At 61.5% G+C, this 23247-nt stretch overlaps 1 protein-coding gene across 2 annotated transcripts in view; it reads right to left on the reverse strand.

Moving 5' to 3' along the window:
* Positions 1 to 14: 14 nt before the first annotated feature.
* Positions 15 to 23247, reverse strand: part of Pgant5 (polypeptide N-acetylgalactosaminyltransferase 5) — a 32385-nt gene continuing 9152 nt past the window's right edge. The window contains exons 2-11 of one of the 2 annotated variants that reach the window (XM_037219250.1): positions 18332 to 18498; positions 15353 to 15560; positions 14195 to 14305; positions 9072 to 9171; positions 7652 to 7729; positions 5186 to 5366; positions 3092 to 3231; positions 2713 to 2811; positions 1755 to 1889; positions 15 to 1050 (exon numbers count right to left, since the gene is read on the reverse strand). In XM_037219250.1, coding sequence (XP_037075145.1) covers positions 904 to 1050; positions 1755 to 1889; positions 2713 to 2811; positions 3092 to 3231; positions 5186 to 5366; positions 7652 to 7729; positions 9072 to 9171; positions 14195 to 14305; positions 15353 to 15560; positions 18332 to 18498 — 1366 coding nt within the window. In that variant the 3' untranslated portion in view covers positions 15 to 903. Of the gene's footprint in view, positions 1051 to 1754; positions 1890 to 2712; positions 2812 to 3091; positions 3232 to 5185; positions 5367 to 5876; positions 6058 to 7651; positions 7730 to 9071; positions 9172 to 14194; positions 14306 to 15352; positions 15561 to 18331; positions 18499 to 23247 lie in introns of both variants that reach the window. The other variant, XM_037219249.1, reaches the window with a different exon arrangement.

Below are 23247 nucleotides of genomic sequence, written 5' to 3' on the forward strand. Positions count from 1 at the left end.
ACTTAAAACAAAGCTAAGGGCTTGCAAAGAAACCTGTATTTCTCGTCACGTAACACAGCCAGGCACTTGTGAAATTTACCACAGGACAGAGAGACGGAGAACGATACATGAGACCATGGCACATCAGACGAACACAACGGAGCAGACGAAAGCAAGAAACTTCAAATGGCTCCGTTCGCAACGCACGCAAACTCCCAGAACGACAAACCTAGACAACAATGAGGAGGTACTCGCGCGTCTTCATGACACCACATTCAGAAAACTATTGCGTCAAATACTGAAGTGAGTATACATCTTTGCGGAATCTCCGGAATGAGAGGACCCAGAAGTCCCAACCCCACCAGCACTCTGAAAAAACGCAGCGAGGAAGAGCATGTGTGTTGTGTCTTCAGGCGGGCAGCCCGGCGGACGCTGCGCCCACCAGCGTCTGCAGCCGAACCCTGTCCTGTCCAGGGTCGAGCGTCTACGCATCATGGCACTACCTAGCATAGCCGGCGGGGTCCCTTTGGCACCTTGCGGAGGGGCCGGACTGCTGGATTGCAGGATATGTGCAGCACGGGGTCACTGAGCCGACCGACGGGTCACCGTCATCTGACGTCACACCACGGCCGTCGGAGGGGAGGGGTGGGGCATCCCGCGCCGGGGGCGGCAGGCGCGCGAATGCCGCTCGGCCCCACACCATACTCCACACCGAGCGGGCGGCACCGGCCGCCCGGCCCGCATCTCATCGCACCGCCGTCAGTCCGCTCCCCACGCCAGTCAACAAATAAATACACAGACACTCGACGCTGCGGCGCGGCGCGCACTCTGGAATGGCGGGGAGGACTCGGCTCTAGCGCGCGCGCCTTTGGCATTGCACGTGCCGGCGGGGCCGGACCGGCGCTATCACAGGCGGCCGCGGCCTCAGTTCGCCTGCCAGCGGAACTTGCTCTTCATCACCCACTTCTGCGCCGAGTCGTGCCGGTCACAGTCCTGCAGCGACAGCCGGCCGTTGTCGGCGCGCAGGTGCTGCATGCACCGACCCGAGTTGATGTGCACGATGCTCATGGCCTGCGGGGGGGCGGGGAGCGCCGGTCAGCGGAGCAGGTGGCGCCAGCGTCGCGGCGCTGCCGCCGTCTTCACGCTCGCTGTGGCCACACGGACGTCGCCACGCCCGTCACAAGGCGGCACACAGGCGCGGCCGGCACAGACAGACCCAGCTGTGGCAGCGGCGCTGAGGCTGAGCACGACCCACCGGCCTGCCGTACTTGTCAGGTCCGTCCGCGGCGCCACACACACAATTTATTGCTCGCAGCCAGGGCAAGAGAGCCAGGAGGCCTCATGTCGCAGCAGTGATGGCCTGACCCACCCGCCGAGCCAAGAGGAAAACCGATTGCAGCAATGAAACGGTCCGGGCATCCGCAATGTATTGAGTTGTGCGTGCATGTGCCCGTCTGTGTTATATGAATGGGGTTTTATAAAGTTCGCTGTTGTATTTTACTTGCCTCCACCTCCAGACAAAATTAGCTGACTAACGTAAGGCAGTTTACTTTCTCCCTTGCTCCACACCGGACGTTACGTGCCAGATTAACGTAGCTTTTTGCCTGGTGTTCAGCCCGAGGTAAACTTCCCGCACCCCGGATGTGGCTCTAGGTGCGCCGGGACAAAACAAAACAGGCCTGGCCCGACCACCGTTTCCGCAGGATACGCGGCTGCACTGGGAGAGCGGTGGCACGCGCGTCGGCAGTCGCGCCGCCGGCCCTCGGCCCGCCTACCGTCGTGTCGTACTTCCAGTGCTGGTTACCGCCCATGCCGTGGCAGCGCACCATCTTGACGGGACTGTCACCGCTGGCCGCGTCCAGACAGTTGTCGTCCGACATAATCTGGCCACGCTTAGTGTAGGCGAACACCTGGCCGTCGCAGGCAGACGCGTCACGTTACGCGGCCGCACAGCACGGACACACACTCAGCGGGCACAGAGACACACAGGTGGACACAGACACACACAGGCGGGCACAGGCGCACACAGGCGGGCACAGACACACACAGGCGGGCAGACACACACAAGCTGGCACAGGCGCACACAGGCGGGCACAGACGCACGCTCGGCGGGTACAGGCGCACACAAACGGGCACAGACACACGCTCGGCGGGTACAGACATACACAGACGGGCACAGACAAACACGGGCGGGAACAGATACGTCCGCTGGGCCGCGGCCGCATCTGATCATGACCCTCTGAGCATGACGTTAATGCAGTCGTCCCTTGGAAGGTATTGCGCCCGTTGGTTTCCTTGTTTCAGTAAACTGGGAGCCCATCTCCCGTAAAACACAAAACAGAAAATCACGGCAGATTACAGACGATGATTAACAGGCCCCTGAACACATTGCTATGACGAATGCTGCATTTGATGTTCATGTAGGCTTGGACGTAACTAGTTGCATGAGAAGAGTCCTGCATCAAACATGACAAGCCAAGGCCCCTGCTGGTGTAAAATGGGGCATCTAGGTAAACATAAGTGGGCCAAATATCATCACAAAACATTCCTGGAATAACACGGACGAGACTGTCATAGTCATGGAACATCGTGCAGTTTCTTTGCAAAGAAACAATGCATACCACAAACTGCACAGTATATTGTGTGATAAAAATTGTATATATGTATATACATATATATATATATATATATATATATATATATATATATAGTAACCAGGACCTCAGTACTGACCTGATTTCCGCCCAGGCCGTGGCAGAAGCCGGCTCCCACCGGCTCGCTGCCCTTCCGGCCCATCGTGTCTAGACATTGCTGCGTGTCGACGTTTCGGATCTGGCCAACAGATGGCGCGGTTAGAACTTAACCGAGACACGTATGAACAGCCGCAGCTGCTGTCCCCACCTGAACACAAAACATCTGTGCGGTGGCTGCTCCATATAGCGGCACGACGTGTCGTCCTGATACACAATCTCCCTCTGCCCACACCAACGGAGAACACAAGTGCCCCCGAAGCCGGTCAGTCGCGGCGACCCCGCCGCCTTTTGCGGCGCGGGTGGGCGGCCCGCCAGACAGCAGAGCCGCCGAGCTCGAGCGGTGCCGACGCTGCGCTCACCTCCCCCAGGTAGTAGTAGTCGAGAGGCATCTGCGACTCCGGGTAGATCTTCTCCAGGTACCAGCGGAACGACTTGCACTGCAGCCGCTTGCGCAGCTCCAGACGCTCCGTCACGTCGCCCATCTCGACATTACGGGCCCCTGGCGGCGGAGCCGGGTCAGGCACGGCGCAGGGGCGGCGGCGGCGGCAGTGCCACGTCCGGCCAGGCTGGCCACCAGTCGAGCGCATCACTTCAGGCGGCAGGAGAGGGCACAGGCGGCCACGTGACAGACCAGAGGTCGGGACGGGGCACTGGCTACCATCTGTCAGACGCTGCTCATGAGCTTTAGAACATGGATCACATGACTGCCGAGGAAATCAAGAAGTGGCCAGTGATGCTCGATTTTATTCCGCGAGCCGTTGCGTCACCCAGTCAGTCACAGCTGCCGCATATCACAGCAATGCAACAAACACCGGCCACTTAGGAGACGCGCCGCACCCCACCCGAAGCCCGAGCCGCCCTGACACCCATCCCAAGAGACACGAGTCACGACAGCGTGGCTCGACGGCCAAGGTCGTCTGTGATTCTTACCAGGCGAGCCACTTCAGTCAGCTACAAGAGCGTGTTAAGCTAAGCATTTTTTGGCGCGTGGTTGACAGAGCAGCAGTAATTGAAGCCGCAGAACTTTGACACTGCTGTGATCTCGAGATACGAAGTGTTTAGTTTCAGGAAAATGTCCAGGATGTCGGCTCCATTAAACCAGAACAGCTGCAGGGGGTGCTAAGTTGCAATGACAAGCTTTGTTCACCTAGAAATGCGAGGGCGCTAGAATGAAAGCCCAGAGCCACGCCATCTTTTGATCATGTGGCAGGATTTCCCAAAATCCCGGCGCACCTGGTCCGGTTGTTGTGCACGCAACGCTCCAGACGAAAAAAAAAAACATATTTTTGCCCGCATGTTCAAACAACGAGACCTTATTACTGGCACAGGGCTCCCCACCATTACACCAAGAGAGTCGTATGTTGTCTTCGGGGCTGCCCACAAGGCGGGGAAGGGGATCGCAAGGACCAGACCTAGCCAGGCTCCGCATGGGACCCATGTGAGTCATGGTCCAATGTTGGGGTACAGGACCAGTCTGGCCGCCAATCCATCAGCAGTGACAGACTGCTCCAGCAGACTGCTGACAGGGTGACAAATTGGTCCATCAGACTGCTGACAGGGGTGACAAAAAACTGGACCATCAGGCTCTGACAGGGTGACAGACTGGTCCATCAGACTGCTGACAGAGTGACTGTCTGGTCCATCACACTGCTGACAGAGTGACAGAATAGTCCATACGACTGCTGACAGACAGACTGGTCCAGTCCAGGCCTGGACAGTGTCCCGGCGCCTTCTGATCATTATGATGATTGGTGCTGCAATGTCTGATTTCTAGCTATTGCCTAAGCGGCTTTGGTATACCGAGCTTGGCCAACGCAGGACGCACAAAAGCAGGTCACGACCTGTGAGTTATGGGATCACCTTATTGGCCTGGCACCTGCCGAAGCGGTGAGGAATGAATGTGCAGATGTGGGGAAGGGGTGATATGAAAATGAGCAAGCAAAGAGATACTTCAAGTGGGACCAAGACGAGAAGACGACAGGAAGAGCAGGATGAGTTATGCGAGGTCAATTCAGACATAGCGAGCGTGAACAAAGAGAACGAACCAGAGCATCCCAACACAGAATGGGCCCTTGGACCCAGCACACGGATCTCGTAGCTCCCTCAACTTGGACCCGAGATTGGTTGCGAGCCGTTGTGGACCAACGTCCGGACCTGTCCGGACCTGTCTGGGGGACCTGGTCCGGACCATGGTCCACACTGGCCATGCGGAGACCACAACCGTGGGCAGATGACCGCCCGGGGACGGGCACCGCCCAGTGGGGCCGACGGCGCCACCGCGGGGACGACTCGGCCGGCACCCAACGGTCGCCCGCGGCCGCGCCGCCAGACGGACGCCTCCGCGCGGCGGGCGGCGGCGCGCCGGCACCGCGCGGCACCGCCGTGTGCGGGCCGAGCCGTCCCCCGCCGACGCACGCGCCGGGGTTAGCCGGCCTGCGCCACGAGTCTCACACCTGGGTTAATAGCAAAATAGAACTCCTTCCACTCGTCCAGCCAGACCTCCGCCAGGCGCGCATTGTTGTGGTTCACGATCCGCGACGTGCCGCCCGGGAACGAGTAGGGCGTCGACTTGCGGAAGATGTGCCCCACGTGGGAGCAGGGCGCGATCTCCAGCGTGCCGCCGCACATCCACACCTGCGCCCGCCGCCGCCGGGGTTAGTCAGCCGGCCGACGCCAGCGCCGCGTCGCGTCGCCGCCGATCTACTGCACATCCAGCCGACACTACTGCAGGTCGCCGTTAGGCATGCAAGCGAGCCGCCGCGCCCGGTGAGTGCTCAAGCCGTGCCGCCACCGCCGCCACCGCCGACTCACCAACCTGCGCTTACCTGCTCCCCGTGTGGCAGTGAAGACGTCACCTGCTCTCAGTGTGGCAGGGAGGATCTCACCTGCGCTTACCTGCTCCCCGTGTGGCAGGGAGGATCTCGCCTGCGCTTACCTGCTCCCAGTGTGGCAGGGAGGATCTCACCTGCGCTTACCTGCTCTCAGTGTGGGAGGGAGGTACCTCACCTGCGCTTACCTCTTCCCAGTGAGACAGGGAAGACCTTACCTGCGCCGCCGCCCCTGCCCGGGGCCGGGCCGGGGCCGGGTCTGAGCCATCGGGTGCCAGCGGGCCTCTACGTAGCGCGCGCCGCGCCTCGCCAGTACCTGGGTTCATCTCGTAATAGAAGTCGCGCCATTTGTCCATCCACACTTCGGCGACGCGCACGGCGTTCTTGACGATCACATTGCTGATGCCGCCGGGAAAGGAGTAGGGCGACTTGTCCCTGAACACGTGTCCAACACGCGAGCAGGGGATTATCTCCAGCTGGCCTCCGCACTGCCAGATCTGCCCGGTGGCGCCCAGACCCCGTCAACCGGGTCGGGTCGGGTCGGGTCGGGCACCGCCGCCGCCGCCGCCGCCAGCTGACCCCGGCTCAGGTCAGCTCAGGTCAGAGGGACGCGCCGAACCGGTGTGGCGCGTGGTCCAGTGGTTGATTGTTTTGACCACGGACTCAACGCACATAAGAGGCAAGAACTATTACCGCACTTGCGCACTCGGAGCAATTTTTTTAAATCACTCACGTGACATGTCACGCAGGCCCAAACGGCCTTGCTGAGTTCAGAGATTTCCGAGAGGATGTATCCCAGACGTGAGCCTGACATGAGGCCGGCAGCCAGTGCATCAACGAGGACCGTGCGGGTCCAAGCGCAGCCGCAGTAGTAGCGGGGTCACCCCTCTGACCGGAGAGCTGCGCCGGGTTCAGCCTGCCGCCGGCGGGGCCACGCTCACAGCCGGGCAGGGTGCACGCAGAACAACAAGCAAACAAGCCGAAAACCATGCAGACCACAGACAGAGCGGACACGCACCACCACTCGAGCCGCACAAATCCGTGCAAACTCCAGACACGGCGTTGCGTAAGGAGCGGGTGCCACGAGAAGGCGTCCTTTGTCCTGGGGATTCCGGCGAGGGCCCGAACATCTCACCATGTAAGCGAGGCCTAGCTCAAGGGGGTGGTGTCGGCGAAGGAGTCGGCATCACATGCAGCTGGCATTACTCGACCGACTCGACCCGCGGTAGCAACAGGCTAGGGCACCGTTCAGAGGGGAATTATTGATGGCGCTTAAACTCACAACGAGGACGGAGGCCACCAGAGACATCTATCTAGGAATGGAACCAAGCCAAACAAGTCTCCACTTTTTTCAGTGTAACAGCCAAGTGGTTAGTTGGCCCTGTGCCCGTGACTCGATGAGGAAGTTGTGGCAAGGCATCACGCGACGCCAGGAGTTTTCAAGAGCTTTACACCAATGCAAGTTACAAAAGCCACGCCCCAGCCTTTTAAAATGGGTTTGCGCTGTTCAGCACCTGCCCTCACGAGCCTCGGGGACCAGCGACGCAGAGACGGGGTGGGTGCAGGACAAAAGCGTGCCGTCCCGCGCTCAGAGACCAAGACTGGGGAGCCCGGCCGGCCGGCGGCGGCCGGGAGTGTCCCAGGTCAGCAGCAGCGGTGGTGGTGTCCGCACGGTGCTGTGGCGGCGGCGCCCAGCGGCCGCTCGCGACCGAAAGCATTCCGACAGACAACACAATGCACGGCTATGCAACCACACTCACGAGTCACACCCGACGACGAGACGACGAGACGACGTTAGACGCGCGCGAGCCGCCGGCCCATTCAACGCGGCCGCGGTGCCCAAGCAAGAGCGAACGCCTCCCAGTCTACGTTAGACGCCGACAATTACGGTATCAGCAGCGCACCAGAGACGCGACAGCGCTGCATTAGAGCCGACCGAGCGGCCGACCTAGCACGGCCTTCCTCAGCACAGATCGCCAGAGGACCAGCAGCTTACGGCGGGCGTCCCAGCAGCCAGCACCTGAGAGGCGGGGCCGGGCGCCCCCCCCCCCCTGACCGGTCAGCGAGCCGGCGTCGCCGGCGTCCGCTTACCCGGAACGACATCTCCAGATTCTCGCCGCCCCAGATGTCCATGCCCTCGTCGTACGAGCCGACCTCGTAGAAGTAGTCCTGCAACGGACGCCGCGGCCCGGTCACCGTGACGACGGGGCGCTATGTGGCCAAGACACGCCATGTCCGCACATGTGCACTGCCCAGCCGTGCTACCACCACTGCCCTCCTGCTGAATGTGAAAGCACGCCAATGAACGGCACAGTCTCGCTCCCCCACCCCCCATCCTCCTCCCCCGACTGACCGTGTCGCACACACTCGCATCGTTGCCACACCTGGGCTCTGTGGATTGGTGTAAAGCGGCGACAGAACCCCCGCCCCCTGCCCCTCCACCTCGCCCACCGCTCCGCGAACAGGCCACACCTGTACTGCGGCGGCACAATTGGCGCGGACGACAAGCCAGACCCGGGCACCGCTCCCTCCCGGGAACCCAATCGGCAGAGTGGCCCGTGGACATGGCGCCGCGCCGCCGTCAAGTGCAGTCAGACCTACTGACACCTGCCGGCCTCCGACAGCGGTAATACATTACCACGGCACGGCTGGACGGCCGGTAGGTAATTAACCAAAACGAAATAGTGTGATTTGTGGCAATGGGCACGTGAATAAATCACAGCAACACCAGGGCCGTTGGAATCGCAGGCGATCTACTATTGTGCATGATGTGTGCATGACAATCCGCGCTAAATGCGCCAAATTAAGCATGAAATGGGAGAAAATATCCAACAGAAGACTATTGACATCAGTCCCAGGGAGAGTTGAAGATATGCGGTGCATCGACCGCACACCCAGCACCGGCCCCATCCCCAGCACCGGCCCCATCCCCAGCACCGGGCCCATCCCCAGCACCGGCCCCATCCCAGGCACTGACCGCATCCCCAGCACCGGCCCCATCCCAGGCACTGACCGCATACCCAGCACCGGCCCCATCCCAGGCACTGACCGCATCCCCAGCACCGGCCCCATCCCAGGCACTGACCGCATCTCCAGCACCGGCCCCATCCCAGGCACTGACCGCATACCCAGCACCGGCCCCATACCCAGCACCGGGCCCATACCCAGCATCGGGCCCATACCCAGCATCGGGCCCATACCCAGCATCGGGCCCATACCCAGCATCGGGCCCATACCCAGCACCGGCCATATTTCCTGAACCGGACCCAACCCCTATACCGTCCCATCCCCTGTACCAGTCCCAAACCCTGGACCGGCCCCATCTCCTGCACCGGTCCCATCCCCTGTACCAGTCACGTCCCATGTACCAGTCCCATCCCCTGGATCAGTCCCATCCCCTGGATCAGTCCCATCCCCTGTACCAGTCACGTCCCATGTACCAGTCCCATCCCCTGGATCAGTCCCATCCCCTGGATCAGTCCCACCCCCTGCACCAGCCGGCGTCTGATACCCTGTCAATGGAGAACAGGCCGCCAGCCATGGTGGGCGTGCGGAGCGGCGACGTCCGGTCTCCGTTCCGCCGGTCCATCTCCCGTTGTGGCACGCGGTACCTGGCGAGCACAGAGAACACAGTCAAAGCGCGGAACACGATGCCTAGCGAGCTCAGCGAACACAGCGTTAGCGTGGACACGGTACTGTCGGGCACAGAGAACACAGGGTCAGGGTGCGGGACACGGTACCTGGCGAGCACAGCAAACACAGGGCCAACGTGCGGAACTTTGCCTTTTACGGAACGTCGCGAAAAGCAAAGTACATACACCTGGCGAGCTGTGTACTACCCGATACCAAACATACAAACAGAGACACAAACAGAGATACACAGCCACTGTCAGTCAACACACGGCGGCTGGCGTACAAGAAAGGGGTGTAACTCGGCTCAGGTCCAAGGTACGCTCATCTGCTCGCTGGAAGTAGAACTAATAAGCAAGGCTGACACGCCGACCCCCGGAGCATGTGTCCCGAAGACGGCCGGTCCTATACACCCACGCCTGCCGGCGGCGCTCCCTCCGCACCACGCCCACCACAGCTGTCGCATGCACGGTCAGCCATCGATTAACTCCAGACCGCGCTGGCCACCGCTCGGCCACACCGTGGGACTCGCTGAGACCGCTGACCGCACGGTCACAACTGGGCTCTCCGGTCTACCACCGGCTGCAGATCTGCCGGCCAGACCTGGACTCCTCAGTCTACCACCGGCTGCAGACCTGCCGGCCACACCTGGGCTCTCCAGTCTACCACCGGCTGCAGATCTGCCGGCTACACCTGGGCTCTCCGGTCTACCACCGGCTGCAGACCTGCCGGTCTCTACCACCGGCTGCAGATCTGCCGGCCACACCTGGGTTCTCTGGTCTATCACCGGCTGCAGACCTGCCGGTCACACCTGGGCTCTCTGGTCTACCACCGGCTGCAGAACTGCCGGCCACACCTGGGCTCTCTGGTCTACCACTGGTTGCAGACCTGCCGGCTGCACCTGGGCTCTCTGGTCTACCATCGGCTGCAGACCTGTCGGCCACAACTGGACTCTCTGGTCTACCACCGGTCGCAGACCTGCCGGCCACACCTGCCGGCTCGAATCTACCAATCTACTTGGCCCAGCCATGTCGGCTACACTCCCACGGGCCGGCCGTGCCCGCCAGGGCAGCTACACTCCCACGGGCCGGCCGTGCCCGCCAGGGCAGCCACACACCGGCGGGCCAGCCGTGCCCGCCAGGTCGGCCACACACCGGCGGGCCAGCCGTGCCCGCCAGGTCGGCCACACACCGGCGGGCCGGCCGTGCCCGCTAGGTCAGCTCCACGGCCAATCGATCGGAGGGCGTGCTCTCTGGGACGGTCCGGCCGGCCGGAGGTCGATGTCTCATTAGCCGGCGGCGGGCGCGAGGCGCGAACAGTCAGCCCGTGCCGCAACAGGTCCAGAGGAGCGCCGGGACGGGGAGGACGGCCGGCCGGCCGACGGAGCCAGCGTCCGGCTCACACCGGCTAATGATGACCATTAGCGGACCAGCCGACGGTGATGCGTCACTGACGGAGGGCGCTATGGACGGAGGTGAGGACAGCGGCACAACACGGGAGCGGAGAGCACGGGGAGAGAGAGAGAGAGCACGGGGAGAGAGAGAGAGAGAGAGAGAGAGAGAGAGAGAGAGAGAGAGAGAGAGAGAGAGAGAGAGAGAGAGAGAGAGAGAGAGAGAGAGAGAGAGAGAGAGAGAGAGAGAGAGAGAGAGAGAGAGAGAGAGAGAGAGAGAGAGAGAGAGAGAGAGAGAGAGAGAGAGAGAGAGAGAGAGAGAGAGAGAGAGAGAGAGAGAGAGAGAGATATATATATATATATATATATATATATATATATATATATATATATATATATAATATATATATATAATATATATATATATATATATATATATATATATATATATATATAGATCGATAGATAGATAGGTCACAGGGGAGGAGGAGGCAGGATGAAAGACAAAACCAAACAGGGCAAAGACATGAACAAAAAGATAACAAAGGAGGAAGTCAAGAAGAGCTGACAATAACCGATTCCGGGATTCCGAGCCGCTTTGATCGACTGCCGGCCCGGCGGCCTTCATTGGCAGCGGCGGGGGAGCGTTTTTGTGCAGCCACTTAGATGTCTTACTGGAATGCGGCCCTGAAATAGTACTGCGGCTGCGGGAGCGTTCGTTGGCTGGGTATGGCGGCGAGCTCCGTCTGGGCAGCCGTCAGCCGTCTGGGAACAGTTCTCCGCCTCCATACCGGGCAGCTGCGTCAGTGGGCCCCCGCCGTGCGTGGGACGCCACGCCAGCCCTGAGTCTCCAGCTGGGACGGCCGCGGCCCGACCAGGGAAGACCAGCCAGCCGAGGGCTGACGAGCCGCTACCCTCCCCAACCACGAGCCGGACTTGGTGCGCTGCAATCTGGTATGGCACACGAATACATGCGTCGTATATGTATTTCTATATATATATATATATATATATATATATATATATATATATATATATGACACATACTACCATACACAACTATACGCCTTATATATATATGCTCTATGAGCCTAGAGGTCTAGCTCGCGTCAATTGTAAGCCTGAGGCTGAATAAAAGCATGTATGATTGGATGTGCCTTGCTCTGCTCTTCCCTCGTGTTTTTACTGGGCCGATCCATCCAGCCGCGAGACCACGAATTAGCAACGTGCGGAGGCCTATGCGCCGACTACATACTGTCGGCAAGACGGATTGCGCCCGTAATGGTGCGAGCAAGCCGCGACACTATGCATAGAGCTGTGTCGCTGCAGCGCCGCAGGGTCACTGAAAGTCGATGGAAATGGGCTGCCGCGAGCGCCGACAAACAGAGCCGCAGTGCGGTGCAGTCCAACCAACGAGGATCCGAACTATGAAGACGGACTGCCGAAGGACCGCCAATGGCCCTCCGTACGAGTCCCAGGCTGCGGGAACGAACAGGACCGATTTGTCCTTATATATAGACTGACAAGCCACAAAACCCTGCGTGTGTCATTAGGGCTTTGCGACGCACTCAGCTGCTGAGGCTATATGGCGTCGCCTGCCTCTCCACCCTGGCAGGACGAGCGAGCGGGCACCACGTGGAATCCAACCCCCGTACCTCTGGTTTCCCAGACGCGCAGTGGTTAACGCAGATGCGTTAACCACTACACTACCGGCACCCCTGCAAAAGCCTATGACGTTGCCAAAATGACACACTGCAGAAGCAGGCGGGATGTACGCTGCGGGACATCATCAATATATTTCAAAGGTATTTACTCGTGGTCACGCAAGGAGTCAATTATTGTGACGAAAAACACCGGCCTGGGTTTTGAGTATTGCATGCAACCTAGCCTGCGATGGCATCCCTCCACTGGGAGGCATGACTGACCACGTTCCCCCATCATGCGAGCGATGTTGGCAGCAACAGCAGACCGTTCGTGATGGTTCACACAAACAGGAAAACCCCGCGCGCTCCCTGCTCCAGCTCCGAGAGCGAAGAGCTTCCGTTTTCCGCTAGACGTCCCACACTAACGAGATAAGCGCGGGACGGCGGCCGGCAACCGAAAACCATATGTGATCGGAACGGTGGCCCCGATTACCCAGCCTAAACAGCGGACGGAGCGGAGCACAAACACGCGGCGGCGCGCTGCAGCACGGCCGGCCGGCCAGCTCGCCGCCTGCCCTGATACTGGCCGGCGGCCCGTCCCGACACGTGTCCGCTCCAGACTGGACGGCCCGACGGGCAGCGGCCGGTCCCGTCGCTCCCGGCTGGACGGGCCGCCCGAGCGGCTGGACGGGCCGCCCGAGCGGCCGCGCCGCCGCCCGAGCGGCCGCGCCGCCGCCCGGCGCCCGCGTACCGAAGGCGGCGGTCGACGCCTCTCAATGGCGCCCGGCCTTTCGCACCCACACATGCATGAATATGGAACGGCATTGGCTGCTCAAAGGTTCAGATTGAAGTCAATCGACTTCCATAGAAATGGATAGTGGCCAGAAGTCAATGAAGCCCGAATGGTATTGAACGCCATTCCGGGCCGTGTGTGTGTCGGTCTGTGTTCGTCAGGATGGCTGGGCGGGTGCCGGAGGTCCCAGCCGCTGCGCCTGTCTGCCTGTCCGGACGTGCAGTCGCGCCGGGATCGCGGAGCAGCGCGCCCAGGGCCCCCGGCGCAGCGCGGACGGGCGGGCGCGCTCTGCGCAGTTCGTGCGCGGTCGACACCCCGCCGCGCCGCGCCGCGCCTCGCCGGTGCGGCCGGTCTGGTCCGGTCCGGCGCGGCAGCCCGTCTGACCCCGCCGCGCCCCGGCCGGCCGCACGGGCCGAGGCAGGGCCGCGGGCCGCCCCCAGGCCCCACTCCAGAGCGGCCCCGGACGGGCCAGGGCCGATCCGTCCAAACACAAGTGGCACACGGCCGTCCCGGACGACTTTCGCCGCCGCCGCTTAACCTTTCGCCGGCACGCCCCGCTGTACGCTCGCGTACAGCGGAGCGTGCCGTACCGCGGGACCGCGGAGCGCGAACCAAGCGCGGCGCGGGGAGATCCAGCGCGGCGCCGATGAGTCGGCGGCGCGCACCGCGGGCGCGGCAGTCCGGCTTCACCGCGGGCCGTCCGGCCACACCGCCGCGGAGAGCGGCGACGCCGCCGGCCCGGCCGGATGCGTCCGCTCCGTCTGCCGGGACGGCCGTTCGCCAGGTGGCGTCACGCGTGATTCAGCCGGCACGCTGCGGTTCGACTCGGCGAAAACCAGATCTGAGCCGAGGCCGGCTCTCATAAAAGAAGCACGCAAAACTACGCCGCTCCAGATCTCGCCGCGAGAGGGCGTGACCCGCCGACGCGTCAGCATCACTGGCGCGCCGCACGCAGCGTGTCGGCGCATCACGGCCCGGCGAGACAAGCGGCTAGCTCAGTCACGACGGCATCCACGGCGGAAGGCGGGTCGGCTCCGGGCTGTACACACGCATGCACGCGATCACGTGGGAGTAACGATCAGTGGACGGAGCCGGATCTGATTGCGTCACGGCAGACGGCGGACAGGAAGGCAGCCGGGCGAGCCCCGCCGCGTGCGGGGGCAGGCCGGCTGACGTACCATCGGAAGTTGAGCTTCCAGTTGAAGCCGCCCCACGTCATGTCCGAGGCGGTGACGTACTCGAACGTGTTGTCCGAGATGACGTCAATGATGGGGCACACGACGGTCTTCCTGCGGCACGGAAGACACGCGGGGTCAGCTCGTGAGTCCGGCCTGTTTAATGACGCCCTGCCACGGCCTCGAGCAATCAGACGGCTGCCAAAAAACACTGCCGGTAAAAACGGACGAACAACCCAGACACGTAGCCTTGGCCAGTTAACCTTGACGATGCAAGCGCCTGTTCTCATACCTTTACGACGCACATCACAGTCCGCACACACAGTGTAAACATCCGGACGGCACCAAGACGGCACGACTCAGCGCGGAGCGACAACACGACGCCACAGGTCAGGTCCAGTTCAGACACGTCTGCACCCGATGCGCCATCCCCGGCCGTGCGTGGCCGAGCGTGGGCGGCTCGCTCCCCGGCGCCGGCGCGGTCGGCATCAGCCGCCCGCCCAGACCGCCGCTACCGTCCGGGGACGCCATCCGGCCACGCAATGCGGACATCGGGCCCCCGAGGCCACGCGCACGCCAAGGGAAGGCCACAGCCCCGCCGTGCGGCGCGTGGGAAGGTGACATTCCGTGGCGGGTCACCAAGGCCGCGGAGCCTTCGCGGTGCAATAACAGGCTGGTATTGACCGCGGGTCGCTTTTTGTGGAGTTCGCGGCGGAGTGATCCATCGATGAATACGCAACACCGGCAGTTGTCCTGATCGATGGCTTTCGTGGCATCCCATTATTTCCACACGCCACGTTGTGGGTAATAGTTTTTTTTCTGCACGTAACCGATATACTGAATATCGGTAGTTCCCTTACATCTCCATTAAATACGTCGAGAAGAAAATAGGTGAAGCGCCCAACTGACGCGGCCACCACGTTCGCTCACCTGCAACACCGTCGTTACACTGGTGTCGTGCGCCAGGTCGCTCGTCTGATGATAAGGCTTAAGTGCGTGCCAACCGCCGAGGTCATTCCGCATCCATCTGAAGGGACGGCAAGTGCGCCGGGGCCGGTGGCGGCAGCGGCGGCGCCCAGCCTCCGACTCGCCCAACCGGGGCCCAACCGGGGCCCAGCCGGGGACGCGAGGACGGGTCACCCGGCCCGCCGGCCCGCTCACCTGTTCTCGGCGATGCGCGCCAGCATGGGGTCCAGCCAGCCCTCGGTGCACTCGCAGTGGGCGTCCAGGAACGTGATGACCTGGCCGCGCGCGCGCTTGGCGCCCAGCAGGCGGGCGCGGATGAGGCCGGAGCGCGTGCCCGTGCGCAGCACCTCCACCGGCACCGGCAGGCGGGACACGTAGTTCTCCAGCTGGGCGCCCAGGAAGTCTGTGGTGGGGTGCGCCGGTGTCAATGGGCACACAGGCACGCAGAGGTGGGGGGGGGGGGGGGAGACGAGCCATGACGTCGCTGCACGCAGAGGGCGCGGCGAGCAGTACAAAGGTCCTGCAGAGAAGGGAGACGATCGGCAGCGATTTATTCTGCACTAGCCATGGCTGTACAGCCATCAAACAGAAAAAAGACAACGAACAGAGCAGGGCTGTGTAGTCCCTGCTCACAGCGGCAGGACACGTTCAGTATGCAGTGCAGCGGTATGTTTCACAGCTGAACAGCACGCTTTGAAACCCAGCCAAAGCTGAGACGCACGCCAATCCCCTACCCCATTATGAACAGCATCGCACGAGCTGACGGCAGTCTCATCTCGCACGACACTGGCGCGTTTGGACTTCTTGTTTGCGTGTGATGCTGACCTTGAAGTCTTCCGTAAGCGGTACGCAGCCGAGACGGGCCCCTGACACAGGGGGGGGGGGGGGGCACTAAATTACCGGTTAGCTCCCACCCCATCCAGCACAAACAGCTCTGAAGCCGAAACCAGTCCCCCGGTATGGCGGCGTCCAAACACGTTACACACGGCGGCGGTGGTCTGTGGCGGGAGCTGACCGGCCTGACGGGAGCTGACCGGAGTGAGCGGCCGCTCCCGTGCCAGGCTCCGAAGTGGTGTGCCCTTAAGTGGCGTGGCCGGGCGCCCGGTGCGCTGTCGCCCGGCCGGCCGCTGCTAACGAGACGGAAAGCGTCCTCGTCGCTGCAGCGGCCCCGCATCGATCCCGGGGCCGAGCCGAGCTGAGGCCGCGCCGCCGGCGGCCGCGCTGCCCGCCGGCGGGCCGCGGCCGGGCCCGAGGACCGGCCGTGGAGCCGCAGTTGACGGCGGCGCCGGCCTCCCGCCCGGCGGCAGGCGCTGGAATGTCGTGACGGCGCCGCGCCGCTGACCGCACGCCGGGCGGAGGCGGCTGCCTGCCCCGCCGGCGGTCTAGCTACCATGGTAGCCCCAGACCAGGTGCGTCGGCAGCCAGGCCCGTCTCGCTGGCGGTCCAGCCACCATGGTAGCCCCAGACCAGGTGCGTCGGCAGCCAGGCCTGCCTCGCTGGCGGCCCAGCCACCATGGTAGCCCCAGACCAGGTGCGTCGGCAGCCAGGCCTGCCTCGCTGGCGGCCCAGCCACCATGGTAGCCCCAGACCAGGTGCGTCGGCAGCCAGGCCCGTCTCGCTGGCGGTCCAGCCACCATGGTAGCCCCAGACCAGGTGCGTCGGTAGCCAGGCCTGCCTCGCTGGCGGTCCAGCCACCATGGCAGCCCCCGGGCCAGGTGCACCGGCGGCCGGGCCTGCCCCCAACCAGGTGTGCGGCCAAGCGGAATCACGTGCTCCAGTGCCAGACGCGCCGCACGCACGCACGGGTCGCGTCCGGCCGGCACGCGGCCCCTGTGCACAGGGCAGCGCCCGCGCCCAGACCCACGGCGGCGCCGACACGCGACCAGCGCGGTGGCCGTGCTCTCTGCGCGCGGCCGCAGCCGGGCGCCAGCACGGTTGCGACCGTGTAATGCATGACGCATGACAGCGTAGGCACGAGTCCCGACCGATTTCACATGGCTTGGCACAATGCAAATGGGCCGCCGCAATTTCCGGTCGGTTTTGCGGTCGGCCGGCTCCGTTGGACTCGTTCCCGGGGTGTCGAGTGACGCGCCGACAGCGCGCTGGCTCGCGCGGTCGGCGTCCGCCGCGGCCGGCAGCCGCAGCCCCCGACGCCCCGGTCCCGACACCCGGACCTGTCCCGTTATCCTGCGCCCACGACTCGCGCCGCCCGAGAACGGGGGGCGCCTCCATCTCAGACCCGTTTTGGGCACCGGGTGCCCGGGCCGGCCAGGTGACGCGTTCATCCACAGATAGTGGCAATGACACGTGCGACGGGCAACTTGCGAGGCGAACGGGCAGATCTATGCTGGTGTCGCAGAGCCGCACCGGCTTCAGGAAACGGCGGACCCGGAAGACAGCGCCACGTGGAAGTTAACCGATGGAACAGCAAAGCTTGCGAGGAGGAAAAACAGCGCCAGCGACTGCTGAAAGCGTTTCGTTCAATGGCGAGCAGTATTCCATCAGACATGATTTCAAGTTTGATGCGGTGCCCACAGCATCCCTTCATGGCCGGTTTGACGGGCACCGCCAAAGCTGCCTACTGGTAACCCGGTAGCCAGTAGATAACTGGGCGGCAGATAGCGTCCAGAGTCGGCCATCACCGCAACGTGGCCTGCACTGCCTCCACTGCAGCCTGGTGCTGGTGTTTCGTCAGCAGATATTTGTGGCCCGCTGGCCCACCTGTGCAGGAAACGGGCGTCTCGGTCCGAGGCGCCGGCTCCCGCCGCCGCAGTCGCCGCCGCAGCCGCCGCTGCGGACGATCCAGAGCCGCCGCCGGTGGCAGCTGGGGCTCTGGCGCTCCGCACCGTCCGGCCGTCCCCCTGGCCGGCTCCGCCAATCGCTGGTGACCTGCGTCTCAGGATGGCCTCCTGCCGCGCCGTGACCTTCGCCCGGGGGACGTACCTCGTTCGCGCCGTGCCGTGTCCTCCGCCTCATCTGACCTGTATCCTTACTCGTGCCGTGACCTGTATCCGGGGGACGCACATCGTTCGTGCCGTGCACCTTACCTGAACTGTACCTTACTCGTGCCGTGACCTTTTCCCGGGGGAAGCACCCCATTCGTGCCGTGCCGTGTCCCGCACCTAACCTGACCTGTACCTTACTCGTGCCGTGACCTGTACCCGGGCGACGTACCTCGCTCGCTGGCGTCGTCCACCAGGATGATCTCCTTGACGAGGGCGCGCGGCGACCGGTTGATGATGGACCAGATGGTGCGCAGCAGCGTGGTCCACGCCTCGTTGTGGAAGACGATGACGATGCTGGCAGTGGGCAGAAGCGGAGGGTACTTCTTACTGCGACACCTGGCAACAGAAGCGGTAACTCGGTCAGACACGGGCCGGCCGCGCGCCGAGTCGTTTCGACGCGCGCCATCTGCTGGCGCGATAGGCGTATCACCCGCGCGGTGAGCGCGACACGCTGCCGTCTGCGCGCCGGCCGAGCCTCCAGCCCGTCCCGCGACGGCCCGCTATCGGAGCCTGCCGTGAGAGGCGGACGGCTGCGTCGGTCCGCGCGCGCCGAGCCGGCGCTGGCGGCGTGGCGCCTCGATGCGCTCGTGGCATCTGGCTGCCGTGTCGCCGCCGGCCGGTCGGCCGAAAACCCCACCAGCGCCAGTCTAATCGGCGACATACAGCCCTCGCCGGGCATGGCGTGACATGACCTTGATAAGCGCACCACAATGCGTACTTCAAGAGCCGCGATTCCGCTTCAGACGGGGTACAAAGATCATCCAATAAACCAGATCATCATACATTACGTGGGGCAGACACCATGGCAAAACATGACGGCCCCCGCCCCTGCCAGCGGGTGATTGTCTACGTTACAGTGTTGCATGCTTTCTGTTCTAGCTAGCATGAATAACTGAGTGCCGCTTGCAAAATAATTAGCGGAATGGAACAGCGATGCAGCGGCGGCATGCAATACGGCCGCGTACAGAGGCCGCACTGGGACGGACGCGCAGCCTGAATGCGATGCATCCGAGGTTATGTCAAGCACGCAGGTGTCCTCGCTCGGTCTCTGTGTGCTTGCAGTGAATTGCCACCGGGGATGTGCACCTTGAATAACTTAAAACTGCGCGGCCTCCAGGGTTGGGCGGGCCACTCCCGTGCGCATACAATCAGCAGGTCAGCGACACGTCTGGCGTTGGAAAGCGTCGGACTCGGTGCACGATCCGCACGTGGTCGGCGGCGCGCACGCTGGAGATGCCCGGGCGACCAAGGCGACTTCACGACTGAAGCATGCTCATGAACCGCAACTGAGGCTTTCGTGCCAAACTGAGTCCAGGGTTTCCACACATTCCGTGTGATTTATACGAGAAGCACCCACGTGGGAGCGCGGCCAGCCGCCTGTGTGATTGAATGCCGTCCTAATCAAACCAACACAAGTGACGGCAGATTGGCAACGGACAACAGACGGAGTAAACCGGAACCCAGCCGAAAAGCCCGAGCCGCGCACGACTGCTAGCATTAGAACTGATGACGCAACAACACCACTAGTTTTCTATCAACATTTCAATGAAATTGTTTCATTTTGCTTCGAAGCTTTATACCCGCATTCGTTGATTACAAGAGTGTCTTTGAAAGATAGTTTCATCTCACGTGAGTGCTCCAACACGTATTCCACGTACCCCGTTTCACACATCACAACCATAAGGGGCGGGCCGTGTCATGCGTTGATACCCGTGTCGTGTTGCGCTGCAGTCACGAACTGAGTATCTACCCTCACAACTATCCTCTAGAGGTTAGAGCCTCCTTCTCAGTGTCCAGGAGCGCCGCGCACCAAATGGTGCTTTAATCTGAGTTCTTTCGCCGGCTAATGGAGTTTTAATGGAGTTTTTTGCCAACCGCACGATGTCTGCACGCGAAATCTGCACGAGTGCAGGACACTTAACGAGTTCAGTATTATACATAGTGCATCATGATACGGCCAATGGTTCAGCATATTCAGAATATTGCACTGCACTAGCATTTCAAGCGGGTTTCAAGTGCGCATTACAGAATAACAACTACAGGTTAAGTGGAATTGCGAACTGGCTAGACTCCTTGAGCGGCACGCACATTACGAGATAGATTGTATCAACACCTTGAGACGACGCAGCTCGAGCGAAAGCACCGGGTTACTCCCAGAAATAAGCACACTATTACTTTTCACACCAGTGAGCAAATACACATGTTTGTGCCTGATTTTACCGCTTTAAGTTTTCGAGCCAGACACGGGCACTGTGATGGGCGAAGCACAACTCAAACATGAGTTTCGGTGACAACTGTAGCATGACCACGAAATTTTTGGGCATGCCGTGTCTACAAACGCGAAACAAGCGGAACGTTTTTTTCAGAGGGACAAATTAGACAAAAAGACTATGGGCTGTTTAGTAGACCTTGCTTCATGTTCAACAGCAAGCAAATGTACTACATACTTTGGTCTCACAAATACAGAAAATGTGGTTGCTATCAGCACGAACAAGCCATGCAACTCACACACGCCACACGAGGAGACCACAAGTTGTTGCAGTCATAGATTGTGATAATGCAATCCGTCAGGTTCGTCCGACCCGCATCGATGGTTACACGACAGGGCGTGAGCTCGCGGGCATATCCAATAACATAAATAAACAAAAAATACGATATATATATATATATATATATATATATTATATATATATATATATATATATATATATATCGTATAATATAATACCAAAGACATAAATTATTTTGATATGCGCATATCCATCATCTACCATATATATATATATATATATATATATATATATATATATATATATATATATATATATATATATATATATATATATATGTATAGGTAGGTAGATAGATAGATAGATAGATAGATCGATAGAAAGAAAGATAGATCAAACAGCAAGACCTTATCCTCCATATCCCCTCCGCCACCTGCTCACGCACCCCTACCACTGCGCACATCAACCATTTCCAAAACCTTAGCATATATGTCGACCCACATCAGCCCAACGGTCTAGTCTGCACTGCCGGGGGAGGGGAGAAGGTCGCGGCGTGAGTGCACCGAGGTCACAGCAGTTACGCTCACAGAGGGCCGACGGCGTGCGGCGCTGAGCGCTCGGCGTCGTTTCCTGGGACGAAGCTGTTAAGCGGCAGGTGGCCCACCGCCACCATCCAAGGACCGCCGGCAACGGGCCGCAAAATCGAAAGTTTTCGCGTGCCTAGCAGAGCAGACAGTGTGGGACATCTCGTGACATCCACGCGGATGCCCGCAGAAACAGACAGCGCGCCAGGCCAGAGTGGGCGAACTCAGTTCCGGTACGCGCGTGGCGGCCTCGACCTGCCCGCAAATTGCCACTTGACACGCCGAGTGAAAACACCGAAACTGTTTCATGACCATTTAAGGATTATGTCATCTATTTCGAATGTCGTCAACACCGGTAACCGGTATTGCCTGTGAATAACTGAGACATTCGCTGATATCAAGCCACGCCGCGTCGCTGGGCACCCGCCCTGTTCCGGCCGTGGCCGCAGGTCGGAGCGCACCGCCCTGGGGGCGCCGGTGAGGGGCGAGAGCCGCGGCGACCTCCGACCGGGCAGACACGGGACACGGCCGCTCGTCCCGCCCCGCCACTGCGGCACCGCGTGGCGCGGCGGACGTGTCGGCACCGCCGCCGCCCCAGCCTTTCACCTCGCGGGTGCGGCCAGCGACGGCGCCCCGGCCGACTGCTCTGGTCCGGCAGAGGCTGGATATCTGACAGCTAGAGGACAGCGCCCAGTCCGGCAGAGGCTAGAGGTCTGACAGCTAGATGACGGCGTCCCGGCCGACTGCTCTGGTCCGGCAGAGGCTGGATATCTGACAGCTAGAGGACAGCGCCCAGTCCGGCAGAGGCTAGAGGTCTGACAGCTAGATGACGGCGTCCCGGCCGGCTGCTCTGGTCCGGCAGAGGCTGGATATCTGACAGCTAGAGGACAGCGCCCAGTCCGGCAGAGGCTAGAGGTCTGACAGCTAGATGACGGCGCCCCGGCCGGCTGCTCTGGTCCGGCAGAGGCTGGATATCTGACAGCTAGAGGACAGCGCCCAGTCCGGCAGAGGCTAGAGGTTTGGCAACCAAAGGACGACGCCCCGGCCGGCTGCCTCGGTTCGGCAAAGGCTGAAGATCTGACAGCTAGAGGACAGCGCCCAGTCCGGCAGAGGCTAGAGGTCTGACAGCTAGATGGCGGCGTCCGGCCGGCTGCTCCGGTCCGGCAGAGGCTGGATATATGACAGCTAGAGGACAGCGCCCAGTCCGGCAGAGGCTAGAGGTCTGACAGCTAGATGACGGCGTCCCGGTCGGCTGCTTCGGTCCGGCAGAGGCTGGATATCTGACAGCTAGAGGACAGCGCCCAGTCCGGCAGAGGCTAGAGGTCTGACAGCTAGATGACGGCGTCCCGGTCGGCTGCTTCGGTCTGGGATAGGCTAGAGGTATGACAACCAGAGGACGGCGCCTGCCGCAACGGAGCGGCCGCGGCCATCGCTCATGTTCGGGATCGGCCGGCGGCAGCGGACGGCCCGCTGGCCCTACACGATACGGCTCCTGGCACTAGACGGCGGCAGCGTCCCACCAGACGTCCACGGACATGGCACCAGATATCTATGGCCATGGCACCAGACGTCCGTGGCATCTCACCAGACGTCCACGCTCATGGCATCAGACGTCCATGGCCATGGCACCAGACGTCCGTGACCATGCGACCACACGTCCGTGGTCACACATGGGACCAAAGTCCGTGGTCACGGCACCAAACGTCCATGGCAATAGCACCAGACGACCGTGGCCACGGCACCAGACGTCCGTGGCCATGGCGCCAGACGTCCGTGGCATGGCAACAGAAGTCCGTGGCCATGCCATGAGTCCACGTCATCAGAGACCGGATCTTACTCACCAAAAGCCTTCAACACGAGTTTACCACAGCCCGGACGTCATAGCCCTGTTATCCTACGGTGGCAGGCTCACCAAATACTGTCGCTGCACTGTCATACGTCGTGACCCCGCACCCATCCGTGTGGATGTGCCGGCCCCCTTTATGACCGCG

The sequence above is a fragment of the Pollicipes pollicipes genome, unplaced genomic scaffold (genome assembly GCF_011947565.3).
Source record: "Pollicipes pollicipes isolate AB1234 unplaced genomic scaffold, Ppol_2.1 Scaffold_4295;HRSCAF=5057_pilon_pilon_pilon, whole genome shotgun sequence".
NCBI lineage: Eukaryota > Metazoa > Arthropoda > Thecostraca > Pollicipedomorpha > Pollicipedidae > Pollicipes > Pollicipes pollicipes.